This window comes from Anguilla rostrata, chromosome 2, assembly GCF_018555375.3.
Source record: "Anguilla rostrata isolate EN2019 chromosome 2, ASM1855537v3, whole genome shotgun sequence".
NCBI classification, from domain to species: Eukaryota; Metazoa; Chordata; class Actinopteri; order Anguilliformes; family Anguillidae; genus Anguilla; species Anguilla rostrata.
Genome location: NC_057934.1, coordinates 65,144,121 through 65,161,652, shown reverse-complemented (window position 1 = coordinate 65,161,652; position 17,532 = coordinate 65,144,121). Strand labels below are relative to the sequence as shown.

General features: G+C 42.1%; 2 protein-coding genes across 2 annotated transcripts; one reads left to right on the top strand and one right to left on the bottom strand.

Moving 5' to 3' along the window:
- The first annotated feature begins 5,340 nt into the window (after nt 1–5,340).
- junba (JunB proto-oncogene, AP-1 transcription factor subunit a) lies at nt 5,341–7,270 on the top strand. The gene is made up of 2 exons (XM_064323989.1): nt 5,341–5,619; nt 5,901–7,270. The coding sequence occupies exon 2, from the start codon at nt 5,939–5,941 to the stop codon at nt 6,818–6,820; it is 882 nt and encodes a 293-aa protein (XP_064180059.1). The 5' UTR covers nt 5,341–5,619; nt 5,901–5,938; the 3' UTR covers nt 6,821–7,270.
- A 4,407-nt stretch (nt 7,271–11,677) lies between these two features.
- On the bottom strand, nt 11,678–17,161 carry prdx2 (peroxiredoxin 2). Its single transcript, XM_064323988.1, has 6 exons — nt 17,002–17,161; nt 15,436–15,555; nt 15,085–15,238; nt 13,004–13,126; nt 12,330–12,460; nt 11,678–12,123 (listed from the first exon to the last, which is right to left on the bottom strand). Exons 2-6 carry the CDS (start codon nt 15,536–15,538, stop codon nt 12,038–12,040), a joined length of 597 nt encoding a protein of 198 aa, XP_064180058.1. The 5' UTR covers nt 15,539–15,555; nt 17,002–17,161; the 3' UTR covers nt 11,678–12,037.
- Nucleotides 17,162–17,532: the final 371 nt, after the last annotated feature.

The following is a 17,532-nucleotide window of genomic DNA, read 5'->3' as shown; positions in this document are numbered from 1 at the left end:
TGAGTACAACATGTTTTCATGCCAAAAGCAGATCAACTTTAATCTATAAGTAATGCTGATAAACCAGATGGACCCCAGCAGGATCATAAAGCAGGTTAAAGCACACCCTGAGGGAGTCATGATACAGATTTCTAAGATGGAGCCTGTTTCAGGCATAGGAGAAGAACGGGTGAAGGGCTATACAGAAGGGACACGGCAGAGAGGTGTCAAATAAAATTCTGTAGATTTTGATTTGCCTACAACAAACTGCTACAGCCTCTCTTTCCCTCGATCTCTCTCTTTCTCTTTGGAAATTGTTTCTCTGCAGTAGAAGTGAGGAATACAACTGTCAGATGTCACAATCAAAATGATAATCCAAGACAAAAAAACCAGAATATGGAAAGGAAGTTTAGGTCCTGGACACTTTTGCAGGGTGAGAAGTGACAGAGACCGGGTCAGCCATGTTTACAATCAGTGTCTTCTAAGCTGAAGAATACAGCCGACATGAACACAGCCTGTTGCGCCTGGAACACCAAAGGACCTTCAACAGGACTGGACATCATGGCCCACAGGAACAGGCCCTCTCTGTAATCTAGCCATCTCAGCTCTGCTAATTGCACACCACTGGCTAAGTTGTCAATTACTCCCAAATTGCAGAGAAGCAGGAAGCTAAATTAACCCTATAAATGATAAGCTATGGGATGCACAGAAAATGCCCCAAGAAAACCCCATTGTGCGTGAGAGACTCCTGACCTCCCGGTCACCTCTACCAGCACTCCAGGGCCCTCTTCCTCCAGGGCTTTTTAATGACTAAATTGGCGGTATACTTCGTCAGTGTCACTCCCTCTGTCTGAAGTTGCTGGCTGGGAGGAGGGCTGTACAGTTTTGGAGGGTGGTATAAATGTCTCATTTGTCTGGATGCTTTGACCTTTGACTTGAAAGGGTAGATGCAGTAAGGAAGAATCAGCAGTTATGATCCTGACTTGATAATGCTGAAATTTCCCAGAGGCCAATACAATGGCAATATAAAGGCAGGGAAACAATTACTAGTTGTAGTAAATTTATTTATATTGTGGTTGCTAACCTAAAAGAAATTTCTACATTAGACACACAATTACAAGAATGCCAGGTGGATTTAGAGATGGAAACAGCACTGACATTTGACCAATTTTTTACAAAAAGCACAAACTTGCTTCTACAAAGATATGGAATAAACCTTTATACACACGAATACATATCTAAATGGAATTGTTTACTTCAGAAGTAGAATGAACAGGAACTGGCAGCCATGGAACACCGATTATAAATTTATTTTTAAAAACAGCAACAGTTAGGTCTTTGAAATCCGACTGGAACTATGTTATAAAAAATGTTCAGAGATACATAAAGCAGTAGGCTATATTGAAATCATTTTATTTGTTTTATTTATTCGTTTATTGGACAGGGACAATGCGCATATATAACATTTCTGTAAGTGTGCCACAGTTAGCCAGGAAGGCTCAGTTCAATCCGGAGTCACTGGACTACAGGGTTCGGCGGTGAGAAGAAACTGGAGCGCCGGGAGGACCCAAAGAGGATCCGGCTGCTAACCACTGCACCACCGTGTCGCCCAGTACCACGCAAAGCGAGCATTTGCGGAAATTCATCGTTATGAAACACATACAGCAGTAATTTAAACGATGCCGTTTTTAACTACGGTCGTGCAGAGAGGTAGTAGCGTGCAGAGGTACTGAAAATGACAGAACAATGCTTCACAATAAAATTTTTAAAAATTAGAACCGCAAAAAATAATAACAAGAAAAGAGAGTGTGGCTGCACAAATAATGGAGCCAGGCCAGGCAGGCAGCAAGTGCACAGCGGTACAGAGAAAGCCTGTGTTCCTGCTGCTACTTTAAAAAGCAACATCAAAGACACATCTCACACGCCACCAAAGCCACTTGTGTTTTCTAGTGCCGGAAGACCCAATGCTCGGAGCAAAGAGCAAGCTCATGCTTTCACAATGAGTAGCAAAGCCCTCTCATTCATGCGGCTGCACAACAGTAATTACTAGACTGGTCTAATTTCTAAATTCAAACAAATATTAATTCATAGTTTCAAGCAGACAACACATACAGTACATGCACTATAGTTGTGTTAGTATTATTATGGTCATCTGTTTGTTTGCCATAAACTGCATGCATTCTCTCAGAGAGGTCCTCTTCCACAAGCGCGGTAAGAAAATGAGAGGATGTGAGCAGCTGAATTCATCTCACATCCTGCGTGAAGAGCCCAAGAGCTCTCTTCAGCCCTGGAGTGTACGTCTGTCTCTCACACACATGCACGCACAGACACACAGACACACAGACACACCAAGCACATACGCACACACACACACGTGCACGCGCACACACACACACGAACACACACGCACGCACACACAAACACAGACACAGACAAACACACACACACACACAAACACATGAACACACACACACAAACACATGCACAAACACAAAAGAGTTTACGCTTTGTTTTGATTTTTTGGAAATATTTTGTTGCTAAATCAGACATTAAAATAATATCTCTAAGGAAACAACAGCCTAAGAGGAGAAGGAAAAGAGGGGAGGAAGGAAACTGCAGGTTTCAGGCAACCAACAAGCATTCAAGACAGACAGCTAACTTCTCTGAGCTCTAGACAAGTCACCACCTGCAGACAATATTGATACAGCAAATAATAGCAGCATTTAGCATATTTGACATAATGTGGCTAGGCATGGCCGGCTTCCTAAATCCACAATTTCTTGTTTGCACACACCAACCAAACGTGAAGAGAATAAGTAAAATGGCAGTGAAGTTGTCACGGCATGCATGTCAGCATACTCAAGTCTATACACGCTGTGCTGGCAAAACCATCCAACTTTTTCTAAATTGTCATTAGGTTATTTAATTTGACTAATGGATCATACTTTTTTATAGTCCCAAGGCAAAGCAATCAATTTGCATTAAAATGGAAAAAAGGCATTTTGGCATTTGAAATGAATGCACATTACAAAAGCTCTGTTTTTTTTCTTTTCTTTTCTTTTTTTGTTGAATTGAATAAATTTCAGGTGGGGAATTAAAAATGTTGAATGCAACTTCAAATGTCACAAGCCTAATGATATTATTACACCGTCAGGTGACGTTAGCTTATTTTATAGATTTGGATCCAGGAATGCATGAGGTGTAGCTGCTATATAGATATAGCTAATGAAGATTTGCTGATATAACTGGATAGTGCAGTATTCTTGCCAGGCTCGGGTAGATTTGAATGCGGGCAAAATTATTCTTGAAGCTCAGATGTGAGTGCATTATTCTAAGCATGTCTGTGTCAGTAATTCTGAGTACATTTGCACTGACCAGAAACAAAAGCATCTTTCACCTTGTACATCACAACAGTATTCTGTAAGGCCTCCGTCCCTCCAGTTGTTAAAATCTCTGGTTATGGCTACAATCACGTGATTCACAACCTTGCAGGGATAAGGAAAACTTGTCCTGACAGCCCAAGTGCCTATAGAGACAGTGAGTCAGCATTTATATGTTACATGCCTACACACGATAATATATGAGCCTAGCAGCACTGAGCATGGTTCAAGTCCTATTCGGTTTCCCAAACAAGCTCGACATAACTCCCTTCCTCTGCCACCTCTTTCAACACCTCCCTCTCCCACCCGTGGGCGTGATTTTGGAAACCGGCCGAGTGGGATAGGCTTCCCGGTTTTCTCTCACAGAGGAAATGACGCGTTTGTGTCCATATATGGGCTGCAATCAATACAACGTCGATTGGATGAGTCAGCTTCCGCAAATCAATTGCATGCCTTCGGTATTAAGGCGAAAGGTCCGACGGAACGCATGCCCCTTACTTATTTTTGGTATAATGTTAAAATTAATATAGCTTTCATCGAAAATGCTAGAGATGTACTTCTGTGTTAGTTTATCTACAGTATGTCCTAGTACCTTGTATAACAGAACAGCAGTTACCTAATGTCCCTCTAGTCCGCCAGCTAATGTATGTATACAGGATCAGATGTGTTGCGCGCCTGAACCTAACAAACTGCGAAAATGAATCGACGAAGCAATTAAGTTTTCAACAATAAACGTATTCGGTTAATGTCTTTCAGCACCCAAAATGTATATCCACGAATGCCAGACTGGGAGTGCTGTGAACTTGTTTCGTAAAACCGTATCCGGCGGTTTGCCATAGCTAGGCTAATGAATTGCTATGGGAACCAGATGAGGTCAAATAGGCCTAGATCGTTATTTAATTTAATGAGGATAGGCCTACAGGAGGGTTGACATGCCCTGTCACTGTCGCTTTATTTTATGAAGACAGCCAGTAAAAGATGATCTGTGAACAGTTAATGGTTCCAGTGGGTTGAAACTTGAGAAAAACTAAGCCCACATCCCCTTTTGCCGTGGGTGTGTCGTGGCGGTATGGCACGTTCGTTAGTCACACCCGTAACGTTTCAGAGCTGATTTTCAATTCTAAAAAGAGATGTTTGTGGTAATTTCACCAACCATGAACTAAGGTAAAACTTTGAAAACAGCGGGATTGTTTAAAAATGCTACCAGTCTTACTCATCAATTAACGTTAGATTGCCAACAATTAATTGCTTCAACAGCTAACATGTCCATACGATACAATTAACGTAAATTTAAAGTTTATTTTCTGGAAATCGAGGACCCTTTTCGATAGTAGCTTGCTAATACAACTAGTTACAATTTGTCTTCGTCAGTAGCAGACTAGCTGATGCGAGTATGCCGTTGACATTTTACGGGCAAGCTGGGGGCGGCGGCTTAAGATGACCGACAGCTATAGCAACCGTACTCGCTCAGTCGGCCATCGTAACAGCAACAGATTAACTTCCGATGTTTCACTCGCAGGAATGTTATGGCCGCGATGCTAATGTGGCTACGTAGCGCACTACCAAAGTCGAATCCTAGCTTTTTGGGCATGCGAATTGTCTAAAATCAACCGCGCAACTCGAGAGGAAAGCTAACTAATGCTAACTAAATGTAAACGAGGAAAACACAGTCACGTGTCTACAGTTAGCAAACAATCCAATGTAATATGGTTAAAACGAGCTAATGTTAGTCATGTCTTGCTGTAGCCTAACAACCGTATATTGCTGGAGTAAGTGTAATTAGCAAGACAGCGAACGCCCTGACCATGTAACCGCACACACAATCTGATATGATTTAACTGCGCGCTGAATTGTATAGCGTTTAAAAAGTAAGAGTAAAAAGGTCTGCTCAAACTTATACGTTAATGTTACCTCCTCCTCTCGCCTCAAGGCTTGTTTACAATCGCAACAGTTCCTGGCAATAACGTCATCCCCCATCCGACGTTTCTGGGCGTGGAGTTGAATCGTCGTTAGTCCCAACCAATCAACGATGTCCTGGCCACGCTTGTCTGGCTGTGTGTATATAAATTGAGTGCGGCAGCTCCGAGAACAGGCAATACGCACATTTGACGGGACGTAGATCCAATACATCACGAAGCTGCATGAAGGCAGATCTATGAAACTTTCGCCTGTACCGTCTCAGAAACGGAGAACAACCACGAATTAGACATCGGACATCACTTTGATACAACTGTCAAGAATAACGGCATCTTTTGACTTGGTACAGTAGCGCTCAACTACTTTGGGAGTTTTCTTCTGTTCTTTCATACAACTGAGCTTGAATTTAAAACTGTCATTGAGGGGCATCTCAGTGCTGAAAAGACATTCAAGAGGGTTTGCTCTTGATTTGTTGAGCGGGGTGTTCATTTGAACCAGGAATCGATATTGTTTCTCTCAACAAACGTCTGCTGTTAGTATTTTGTGCTTTGAATCGTATGTCTACAAAAATGGAACAACCGTTTTATCATGACGACTCGTTTCTTTCTGCTTATGGTCACTCAGACGCTGCCCTTCACGACTACAAGCTCCTTAACCAGAACATGAACTTGAACTTGACCGAGCCTTATCGGAACCTCAAGTCCCAGCTGCGAACCGAGACCGATTTCTACCCAGCTTCGGCCGAAGACGTCGGCTCACTGAAGCTCGCTTCTCCAGAACTGGAGAGACTGATCATCCAAAACAGCAACGGTGTTATTACCACTACACCGACCCCTGGCCAGTACTTCTACGCCCGGGGAATCACCGAGGAACAGGAGGGTTTCGCTGAGGGTTTCGTAAAAGCTCTGGACGAACTCCACAAGATGAACCAGATGCCCCCTCCAAACGTTTCTATAGGAGCCGGCGGTGTGACGACTTGCACTGCGGCCTCTAGTGTCTTCGGTGCTTCTCTGCAACCTGAACTTCCTGTATACACAACACTGAACGCTTGTTCATCGAACACTAACCTCACGTCTGCGTCCAACTATCCTACAGCCACCATCAGCTACTTGCCGCATCACCAGTATCAACATCACCAAACAACGACCCACGGCTCGCAGCTATTTCAGCATTCCTTGCCTGGACAAGGGTTACATCAGCAGCGGCTCATGGCTCTGAAAGAGGAACCTCAAACCGTTCCTGATACACAGAGCAGCGACGGGTCCCCGCCAATGTCACCAATCGACATGGAAAACCAAGAGCGAATTAAGGCAGAGCGCAAGAAATTAAGGAACCGACTGGCAGCGACTAAATGCAGGCGACGCAAACTTGAGCGTATCTCCCGTCTGGAGGACAAAGTTAAAATTCTCAAGTCGGACAATGCCGGACTCTCAAACACTGCTTCAGTGCTACGAGAACAAGTGGCTCAGCTCAAACAGAAAGTTATGACACATGTTAGCAGTGGTTGTCAACTCATGTTAACGTCAAAGCTTAAGTCGTTTTAAACGGCCGACGGTGAAGGACATTGCTTTGAACAAAACACTGGAAGATATGTTCATGTTTTTTAGGCTATTTGTTAAACAAATAACGTTAGAGCACTGGAATATTGACTATTTAGACCAACTCATCTGCATGTTTTCATTTGAAAATGAAATGGTTTGTTTTTAAAAGCTGATGTACAGAAAATGGTTCATTCATTTTTTTATCGATCGTTAAATGGTACTTTTGGCTGTAATGCACAGCTCATTTTACAAAGTCAGCGCCCACCATACAGTATCACCAATAAAGGAGGCGTTTTATTGCTTTGTGTTTACAAATGTATTGTCGTTTGATGCTACATTCCAAGAAATAAGTTATTGTCTTTTGTCAGGTTGACCCTGAAAAACTCGTTTTGTGTAAGTTTTTGTCTTTCTTTTTGTACAAAATATATTTAAGTAAAATACTTTGTGAAATCACTTTCCTCTCTTTGTGTGTTTTTGGTGGAAATATATAACATTATTACAGAGAAGTAATTCAAGACAATGAATTTCTTCATATCAAAGATGATCCAAACTAGTTTATTATTATTATTTTTAGCCAAAGCAAACTGACCGGAACCGCAAAAATAGAACAACAATTTCGGCGGATTCGTGATACCTATGCACCTAATTCTAGACTGCCTTGACGTCTGTGACGTAAGCGCGTCGGGGCCTTTCCCCTACTAACGCACAGGAATATGCCCATATATGGTAACTTCTCGTGCTGGAGACGTCACAGCAAAAAATATTTCCGGGAACCCCCGCCTACGTTGCCAGTTAGAATGGTGGCGTGTTTTTCTTTTCATTTTGCTTAGAGGTATTTTCTTCGTGTCCGTGTGGCGTGTGTCAACGTTACACAAAGTAGCAACGGGGAGTTTCCCCACAGTGTATATCACTGCCACCGCTGTCAAGTTCCCAAAACAAGCACTGAGAAAAATAGAAAGGAGATAAAAATATAACTGCTGATTTTCCACCCAGTTTGCAAAAAGAGTTCCATCGTACACGGTGAAAACAATAAATCACGAACCTTTTGGTTCAGTCTTCTTACTGACAATTTTTTTTGACCTCTCAAAAAATGGCTGAATCCTCACAATCTTATTTCTTATTGAATGTTTTACACTGGAATACTAACACACACTTGCACATATTTCTGACAGCAATCTGCGTGCATGCTGTGAAATTACCGAAGATGAACTGATAGGCTGGCAAGCGTTGTTGTTAAGAAAGTCTAAAATTTAACTGTTGGTTAATATGAGCTTTCTCGCACACCATTTGGCCTAGATGGCTAGGCTTAGAGTCAGTAGAGCTGAAGTAGAGTCTGCACACTAGAATTCCTTATAAATATTTCACTGGTGTCAAGCAGTGCTTTGATCCGTAGTGGATCTTCATCAGGTCAAACTAAAAGTACCTTGTCCTCACCCATATTTATAGACTAGTAGGCCTAGTAGGTCACCTGGTGTAGGTCACCTGGTGTCTGATGTCAACCCAGGTATATGATGTCACATATGGAGACGAGCATGCATACGTCAAAGTCAATTAACCATTACCACTCAATGAAATTCAGTAATAATCCTCCACGATATAATCACGCATAGTATCAGTCAACAATATACATAGGCACATGCAGTAAACTATACACAGAATATTAAATGTTATCGCATTAAAAAGAATAGTATACAATCCAATTTCCCACCACCTACAAAAAAATGAGGCTGAGGCTTTTTATCAATGGCTATATCAAAGTGTATCTCAGGAATGAAGAGCGTCCACTCTTGTTTCATATCAGTGTGTCCTATAACATTTCATAGGAGCCAGCAACCATGAACATTATCCCTGTTGATTTTATAACACCCCCCCCCCCCCCCCCCCACAAAGTTGTATTCTTCAATCTGACATTCTATCATTTTTATGCTGACGTGTAAAAGATCAATTAGGCCAATTCTACATTTACGTTGTCTGTGGTTGGAGTGCTCATATCAGAATAGTAAAGCTGACCTAAAAAAACAGGGAGGATTTTATTAACTGGAGTCCCTCTTGTCAGCACGACACAAAGCCATCATTTTGTGCCACAGTTCACTAACCTGGTATTTCTTTGAGCTTGACATGGAATCAAAGAACCTACATCAAAAGAACGTTGAAACCTTGACCCATATCTGTAAAGATTCAAAACATGCTCTTCAGAGTGGAATGAAACCACAAGGGGAAAAAGCCCTTCACCCTGAAGTTGTGCTTAGGGGTGCACTTATAATGGTGTAAATAAGTGTTGCTAGGCTGTGCCGAAGATGTTTGTATGCTGCATGTTGTTCAAAGATTTAAACACCCCCTCCCCCCCACCAACTTTCTGCAAGTTTTGTCCCTTCATCACTCATGTGTTGAATTATTAGTTGTTTTTTTAAGAACTATTATGGGAAAAAAAGAAATCTGCTTTCTCTAGCCTAACATCAAAATCAATTGAAGAAAAACAATCATATCAGCAGACTATATGGTTCCTATTATAGTTATTTCTTATTTATGCTGTCACTGCACTGCATGTATGTGTGTGTCTCTGTACACGCGCGCACAGACACACACACACACACACTCTACAAAATCTTTCAAGAACCTTCAGATCACATGTAGGCTATTCTCTTCAGTTAAAACCACACATTTTTGATCTGGTTCAAGGTTGGAGACTAAGATGGGCATTGCAAAACAGTCATTTTGTGGTCAGTTAAATGGCTCTCGCTTGGTTTTAAGGTATGCTTGGGATCATTGTCTTGATGAAAAGGATGAAAGATTCTTTTATAGCCAAGTATGCGCTTCCTGGCAGTGAGATGCCAGGTGTTTTACTAGAATGTCTTGGAACTTGAAGCAGTTAATTCCACTGATCTTGGAAGCACCTTTAGAAGTCCCTTAAATATGGGAAATATATGGAACCCACTTATATTCAATGGATAGAGTGAATGATGCTTGCCTTTTTGTTTGATTCCAAATGAGAATATATTACACATTCATCGTAATGCATAAGGCATGTTTGGATTGTATATAGAATAACAATTCAACATCCCATTTTAAAAGCATTTTCATAATTTTTGTGGTTTATGAACCATCTTTGGTATTTGTACCAGAAGGCCACTAAGATTAAAGCTTATATTCTTACAGAAAGCCTTTGGTATCTGAACAGAGTGCCTTCATGGGTGGTGGCACTGTTGCTGGAGGAAATATGTGATTTTGTTGAGAAACTGAAATATAATACGAACAATCACTGGCCCTTTGAAAAAAATACAACGGTATATCATTGCATCCATCTGATTTTCCTACAGTAGGTCACAGAGAGGAAAGATTCCATAGGGGCGTGTGAGCAAAGGTATAATTACCGCTCTGACTCACTGTCCAAGCTCATGCAGGGATCAGGTTAAATTATACATCTCATCACCAACACCAGCCAAGGCCAATTCACCCCCACTACACCAATTAGTGGACAGCTTCAGCCAACTACCCCCTTCAGACACAACCACAAACCAACAGTGACTGAGCAGTTTCCCAAAGAAAAGTCAGATTATACCAGAAAAGATATGCAAGTGATGACAAGCTAATGAGTGAGTTCTCAATGAGCAGTATATGAATATTACAGCTATTCATACAACTAATGTGGATCTTAATTAAGGGCGTACAAAGTGGGTCTTCATTAAGGGCGTACAATTCCAGTTGTGGAGGGTCAGGATGTATGCTGGCTTTTGGCGCATTTCAAAACGAGTGCTTAATTGCAAGTCATTGACAGGCTAACAACGCCACACATGTTCACAACTTGAATGACATGGTGCCACCTAGTGGCAAGCTTCTGAACAGGCACATCCTGCTACAAATACTGTCACAGAATAATGGCCCATTTCCACTTTGTCTTTTCTGCGTGGTTATAGAAGCTATTAGCTACAAGGTGGTAACAAAAAAAAAGAAATTTACATGCAATTTTACCATAAGAACTTAATTAGTGCCATTATGAACCATAATAGCTGAAGTATGACTACGCATATATTCACAAAAATGATTTGCGCAAATCTGCGTCATGACATCAAAAATTGAACAGCCATAATCACTTCCTAATACACCTCTGATGACTTTGTTTCTTACGGCACAGGGAATGATGCAGGGCATAATTGCATACGTAAGGGACTGAGGTTTTGCTTGTGTAATTTGCCTTATAAGGTAAAAAGGTGCTCATTTTAATATGCACAAATACTCTCTGTATGCAGGGTTATACATCTGGAAATTGTTTTCAATGACGAAACTGAATTCTTCAGGTTGTTTTAAAAGTTAGGAATTTCTAAGCTCCCCCACTGAGGTCTATAAACCCCAATTAACAAAATTTCCATAAGTGTCAATTCGGAAATTGTTTTCAACATCTTTTCATTCCCCGCTTGTTTCTAAAGGGTCTCTTTCCCATTTGTTAACGGACAGAACATTGTCTGTTAAGAAACATTGGCCACAGGTTTTTAAAGAGCAAAGCAAGTCAAGCTGTTGGTTGGACAAGCCTCCTGCAGTTCAGTGGCCTCATCATCTCACTGAGGAAGAGTTTTTTTTTTTTTTACTTGATTGAGGAAGTATGTCATATACTGGTCTTCTAACAGCACTTCCAGTAGCAATCCGGTTTTCCTTGGAGGTGCCTCCCAGCAGAACTAACCATAGCCTTTCACCAAAAGGTTTCCAAAATGGCCCATCTGCGGGTGAAGCTCACTATGCCAAAAGACCCAGGTTGCAGACAAAGGAAATGCAGTCATAACCAAGTGGCACAAATCCTGACATCCACAACAGTGACTGATGCAGGAGGTGTAAAAAAAAAAAAAAAAAAAATTCACAGAGCCTTGCAACCTTTTCAGATTTATTAATTAGACATTTTCATTACATTTCACTGCCTTCATTTGATAAACCAATTACAGAACAATTGTCAGGTACAAAATATTAAACATTTTTAACATCTAAAGTAAAACAGAAATGCTTCCAGTGCTTGGGACTTTTGAGAACTCAAATACAGACGGCTTATTTGTTCACGATACTGAGGTCAAACTATTGCGTCTGTACGAAGTGCTTGGGAAATGACAGTTGAATTTGGCGGTGCGAAAAACCTGGCCGTAATTAAGAAGCGAACGACAACAAATGAGAGTAAATGCCAAACGGCAAAGCTCAGAAGGGACGGGGACAAACAGGACAGGCGGAGGCTGGGCGGAGTCAGTTCTGCTTGGAGAAGAACTGCTTGCTCTTCTGCACATCAGGAATAATGGTGTCACTGCCAGGCTTCCAGCCAGCAGGGCACACTGTGCGCGCAGGAGAAAACACGGCATTTAGCTTAACGACGCACAGAAACACTTATTAGGCCAGCTCTCATAGTTCTCTAGGGAACCAGCACACACCACAAATACGCTTAAAATTTCCCTGGGGGAAAAAAAAATATATATATATATATGTATATATGTATAATGTGATGTCATCACCTTCAGAAAAAAAATGGTCACTCTCTCACCTTCTCCATACTTGTCGGTGTGCTGGAAGGCCTGCACCAGCCTGAGAGTCTCGTCCACAGAGCGGCCCACGGGCAGGTCATTGATGGTGATTTGCCTCAGCAGGCCCTTGTCATCAATCACAAACAGACCCCTACACACAGAGAACACGGAGGGGAAGTGTGAATGGTCAAAGGGGGATTGATGGTAAGAAAGAAGGTGAAACTCTTGGGGTACACCATGTTTCACCACCCATGCACATAGATATAGTAAAATACAAGAGATAGGACTTTTAAACACGGTGAATCGAGAAGGGCAACCCAGCAAATGCAATAATGCATGCAAGTGGACATTAGACAGACAAATACATATGCAAACTGCTCTGCAAACACACACCCAAACCAGAAATTTCTGTTTACACAGAGCTTTTGTAAATTTACATAGTACGTTAAGGCACTTAGCAGATACTTTTATGGAGGGCAATATCCTGTATATCTAAGTGCATACATAAAGGTTCAGGCAAATTGTCCAAATCGCAATCCTTAATAGTAGTACATATATAAACCAGTGAAAATGTAAATTGAAGTGCTATCTATAGTATAAGCAGTGACATGTGTTTGAGGACAAAGTGATAAGTGTAGCATTGGTAAGGCTAGTAAACCCAGGCTAAAGGCTCAGCGTTCAGTGCAAGACTGACCGGTATGCAACGCCATCTTCCTCCTTCAGAACCCCATAGTCCTGGGAGATGGACTTGGTCATATCGGCGACCAGGGGGATCTTCATGGCCCCCAGCCCCCCCTGCTTCCTCGGAGTGTTGATCCTGCGGCGAGAGGGCGCACACAAACGACGTTACTGACATCACAGAGGACCCCTTACTGACGGGGTCAATGACATCACGGTGACGGGCCGAAAACCTCAGAAAACATAACAGAGAGGTGCTTGACTGAGGGGACTCTCTTCCAGAGCTTTCCCCAGGCAAGCAGCAGCTCCAGCTCCAGCTCTCCCTCCCCTTGTCCCTCCCCTTCTCAAAAAGCAGCACAGCCCCCCGGTGGACCTCCCTGCCATCAACCTCAAAAATGAGGGAAACTGCAACAGAAAGGACACCCCAAAAAGCATAATAAAAGCAAGGAACAGTTCCTTGACTGTTTCCCCACCAGAGCTGAGGTGGGCAGTGACCAGGCTAACAGCCTAAGCTGTGACTGGCCCAGACACTAGGAAGTGCTGCACGCTCTGGTGTAAAGCATGTTGCTCACACAGAGCACGTCTCAATCAATGAACCGGCTCTTACTCTCTACGGGATCTTTAGACTGGAGGCAAGGGGCCTACAGAGATGCTACTCCATGTTTGGTCTCTGTGGTCCCAGAGAAAATATCCTCCATGAACAGGGTGGCAGTAAATCCAGTATATGGCAGTTGAGACACCCTGGCTCTGAGTGTGAAGGTACTACAGGGGCTGGGGCAGGGTCAGCTGGAAGACGGTTGAAGAGTGCTTTCAGAGAGGGGGAGGGGTTAACAGGGCATATGAGGACACTCAGGATAACCCATCCTGGATGGAAACCGGGACAGATCAGAACCAAGTCGCTACAGGCGAAAGTTGAGTGTAGACAGGGTAGGAAATAAAAAGGGGACGCAGTATGGCACTCTAATGGCAAAGGGTTTCACTGGATCACACTTAATATTCAGGAGTATTCAAGTTTCATTTTTACTTCAGGATCTCATACCTCACAAAACACTTTTTCCACTTTAAACTAAGACCATTTAAATAACAGAGTAAAATACATATATCCACACTTTCATTTGAAAATAAGTTGATTGCCAATGTTTTACCTTGTTTCTTTTGCTTAAGTCCACTCATGCATATATATGATTACTTAAAAAAAAATATTTCAGAAACACTAATATTTCTCATCACAACACAAGCTAATGGGAATTCAAAACTACATATGATTATATCTGCAAATACATAGAGGACAATCCCAAAACTGTTGTAAAATTTACTGAATTCTGCCAGTACTGATAGAGACGTGACCGTTATGCTTTCTCCGTATCAAAGATTCCCCGTCAGCTAATTCAAACACTGGGCCTTATCAGAGTCCAGCAGGTCACTGAGACACAGAGGAGATAACCCCGGGGGTGGGGGAGGGGTGGAGCCAGAGAACGCCTCCAGGCGCACGTTTACAACCCCCCAGTCCCGAGAGCCGAATCAGCATTCCTGACTAGGCCCCAATTCCACACTTACGCTTTTACATTTTGCCAAGAGAGATTCTGATGCTGTGAACTTGACTGCAACAGTTCAACAGAAAGAGATGCAAAAAATTTTGGCTGAATTAACTGGCTCCAAGAACCGTGGATAAAGCATCCTTTGGAAAAAAAATGTTATCAGAAATATACGAAGAGAAAAAAAGAATCGCCTATGTAGATGCCTCACATAGAGGTACTGGTCCAGACTGTGGGAAAAGTTTTCCTTCAGAGGAACAACAAGAGGACTGAGTGATGAGATGACTGGGGAATCAAGGAAGTAATTTCCAATTATGACAGTTCTGCCACCCTTATTTTCACTGGTACCTTTTAACAAAGTGTATATGGGGAAAATAATTTCAAACAGAATAATGTGCATACAGAATAATGGATCACAATGTGCGGCAATGAAACAGGAAAAGAAAACAGTGGAGAAACGGGAGCAACGTGACACGTCTTCCATCCCTCTACCCCTTAACCCTCCCTCCACACCCCCGCCCCACCACCTCCCCCCCCCCCCCCGACTCCCCAATCATCTCACCAAGCCAGGTGGCTGAAGTGCGAGTCGACAGACGCGCCGATGACCTCGCAGCCGATCTTGCGGAACTCCTCGGCCCGGTCGCTGAAGGCCACGATCTCGGTGGGGCACACGAAGGTGAAGTCCAGCGGGTAGAAGAACAGCACCACATACTTCCCTGCGCATCACAGAAAGAGAAGAGAAGAGAAGAGAAATGGAGGTGCTGGGAAAGCATTACACTTCCTTCCGCCTCATTCACACTGCCATTGAACGGACCAACCGCCCAGACACTTAAGGGTGTGCGCTCGTAGGTACTGCTGCCAAAATCCAAGGCTGAAAACCTTTGGTCCCGCCTTCAGTAAACCGCACACTCACCTTTGTAGTCGGACAGCTTGATGTCTTTAAACTGCCCATCCACTACAGCTGTGGCTTTGAACTGGGGGGCAGGCTGTCCGATCTTAGCGTTCCCAGCAGACATGGTGACAACTCTGACAACTGTGAACAGTGGATGGGTAAAACAGGCAAAAGATTTGATTAGGAACAGGCCACCCTCACAGCTTTCTACATCAGGTACCAGTTTGAAGGCACCCTCAAGAAGCACACTATGCCACTGCAACATTTCTACCTTTTACGTCATTTATTCTGCTCATATGTTTGTCAAAGATACTGACACAGAATCCGAGTGTTTTTTCCCCCCTAAACATAGTGAGACATTATTCACAATAGAGGCAAAATAGCCAACAGACTGAGCGATGAAAGTAAGCTCAGCTAAAGGCCTGTAAAGAGAGAGAAGCCCCCACTGGATTCCAGGTCAAATGAACCGCCCGTTATTCCCCCCAACCCAGATCATACTACAGGGTTAGAGAAGCAAAACTAAGGCAGTCACATGCAAGTCAGTTGTTCTGCTGCTTGACAAAAAAAACAGTGACCTTTCACTGCCCGAGTAATTTTGAGCCTTAATGCACAGCCACTGTGGATTATCAAATTCTATTGGCTGTTCTTCTTAAGACGTCTTGTAAATTTCGTATTAAATAATGCTAAAAACCAAAGGTAATGTGCATTGTATTGAGCATTTTGTTATTTTATAATCAATCATTTGACTGTAAATCGACATAAATATAACAAAAGCACACTGACGAATTTGTGATCCTCTTTAAAATAAAAAAAACCCTTCTTATATACCGGTGTTCTGACGTGAATGACTCAGCAAAAAACTAAATAAGCTCTTTGTTCCATTAAAGCTACTGTTAGCCTAATTACATAAAGTAGTTAAACTCCAACCCAACATCAGAGCTTTATTATTAGCCTACTTTTACTTTTGGAAAAAGATCAAAGCATTCAGACTACATTTGGTAAACTACATTAAACTGCAGAAGGTTTAAAAATAATTGTATTATACCATTGATTATTCAAGCCCATTAGTTGCTGTAAAAACTCAGATGAATGACTAAATACGTTTGCAAAACCGCTGCGCAACCATGTTAGTAAACTTCATTAAACCATAGGGCTATACTTGATGCTCTGGAACTTAAACATAGCTAAGGCGTAATATTTTATATTAAATTGAATCCAGATAACCTCATTATGCTGTAATTATCTTTCTGCGACAGCCTATCAACTCCCCCTGCAACCAAAATATCCACAGATAAAATTGGTTATGTAGTTTAAAACCGTGAGCAAGTGGGGGTGATACAAAAAACGCACTCAGTCGTTTTCTTTTGTTTAATCCTTGTAATGTGCCGTCGCACAGCTTCTCTCCAAATAGGCTAACTGCGTTACAGCGCCTTTGAATTATAGAGATATGATACATTCCAAATAAAATCACAGTGTGTAAACATAGATGCAGACAAATGCGTTCCATTGCACAAAAACTCATATTTCAGGCTTGTCTGATTGAGATGCGTAAAACGCCGCAAACTACGCACAATGCACTTGACTTACCTCCTTACAGCAGCGAAGAAAGAAGTTGCTCTGAACGTGCTAGCAATCTCGCGCTGACCCTTTTTACACGCCCCCAGAACCTCCCGCGAGAGCGAACTAAGCCGCTCCATGATGTGGAGTGTTGCAGTTCAATGCGCATGTAACAAAGTTGACAGTTGTACAATTTATTTGTAATATCCATTGTAAATATCATATGTCCTGGTAATTTGATAACTGCACGTTTGTTGGTGCTCGTGGCTTACGAAATATAACTCGTTTTTTTAATCGCAAGAAAACACACCAACTGTATCAGCCAGCTTGCTGGCAACAGTTAATAAACATGGCTTTAGTTTGTGTTGCAAGTGCGTTGTGCATTTTTAGTTTTTTTTCTTCTAATTTTGTTGTCGGATATTAACATAAAATGTCATATCCAAGAAATCAGTGTTAGCGACATTATAATTGTCAGGCTAAAATGTAATATGGGAATACACATTAACATTGTCAATAACATTTATATTTGTTCTAAAATGTAGTTTCCCACTTCAAATAAAC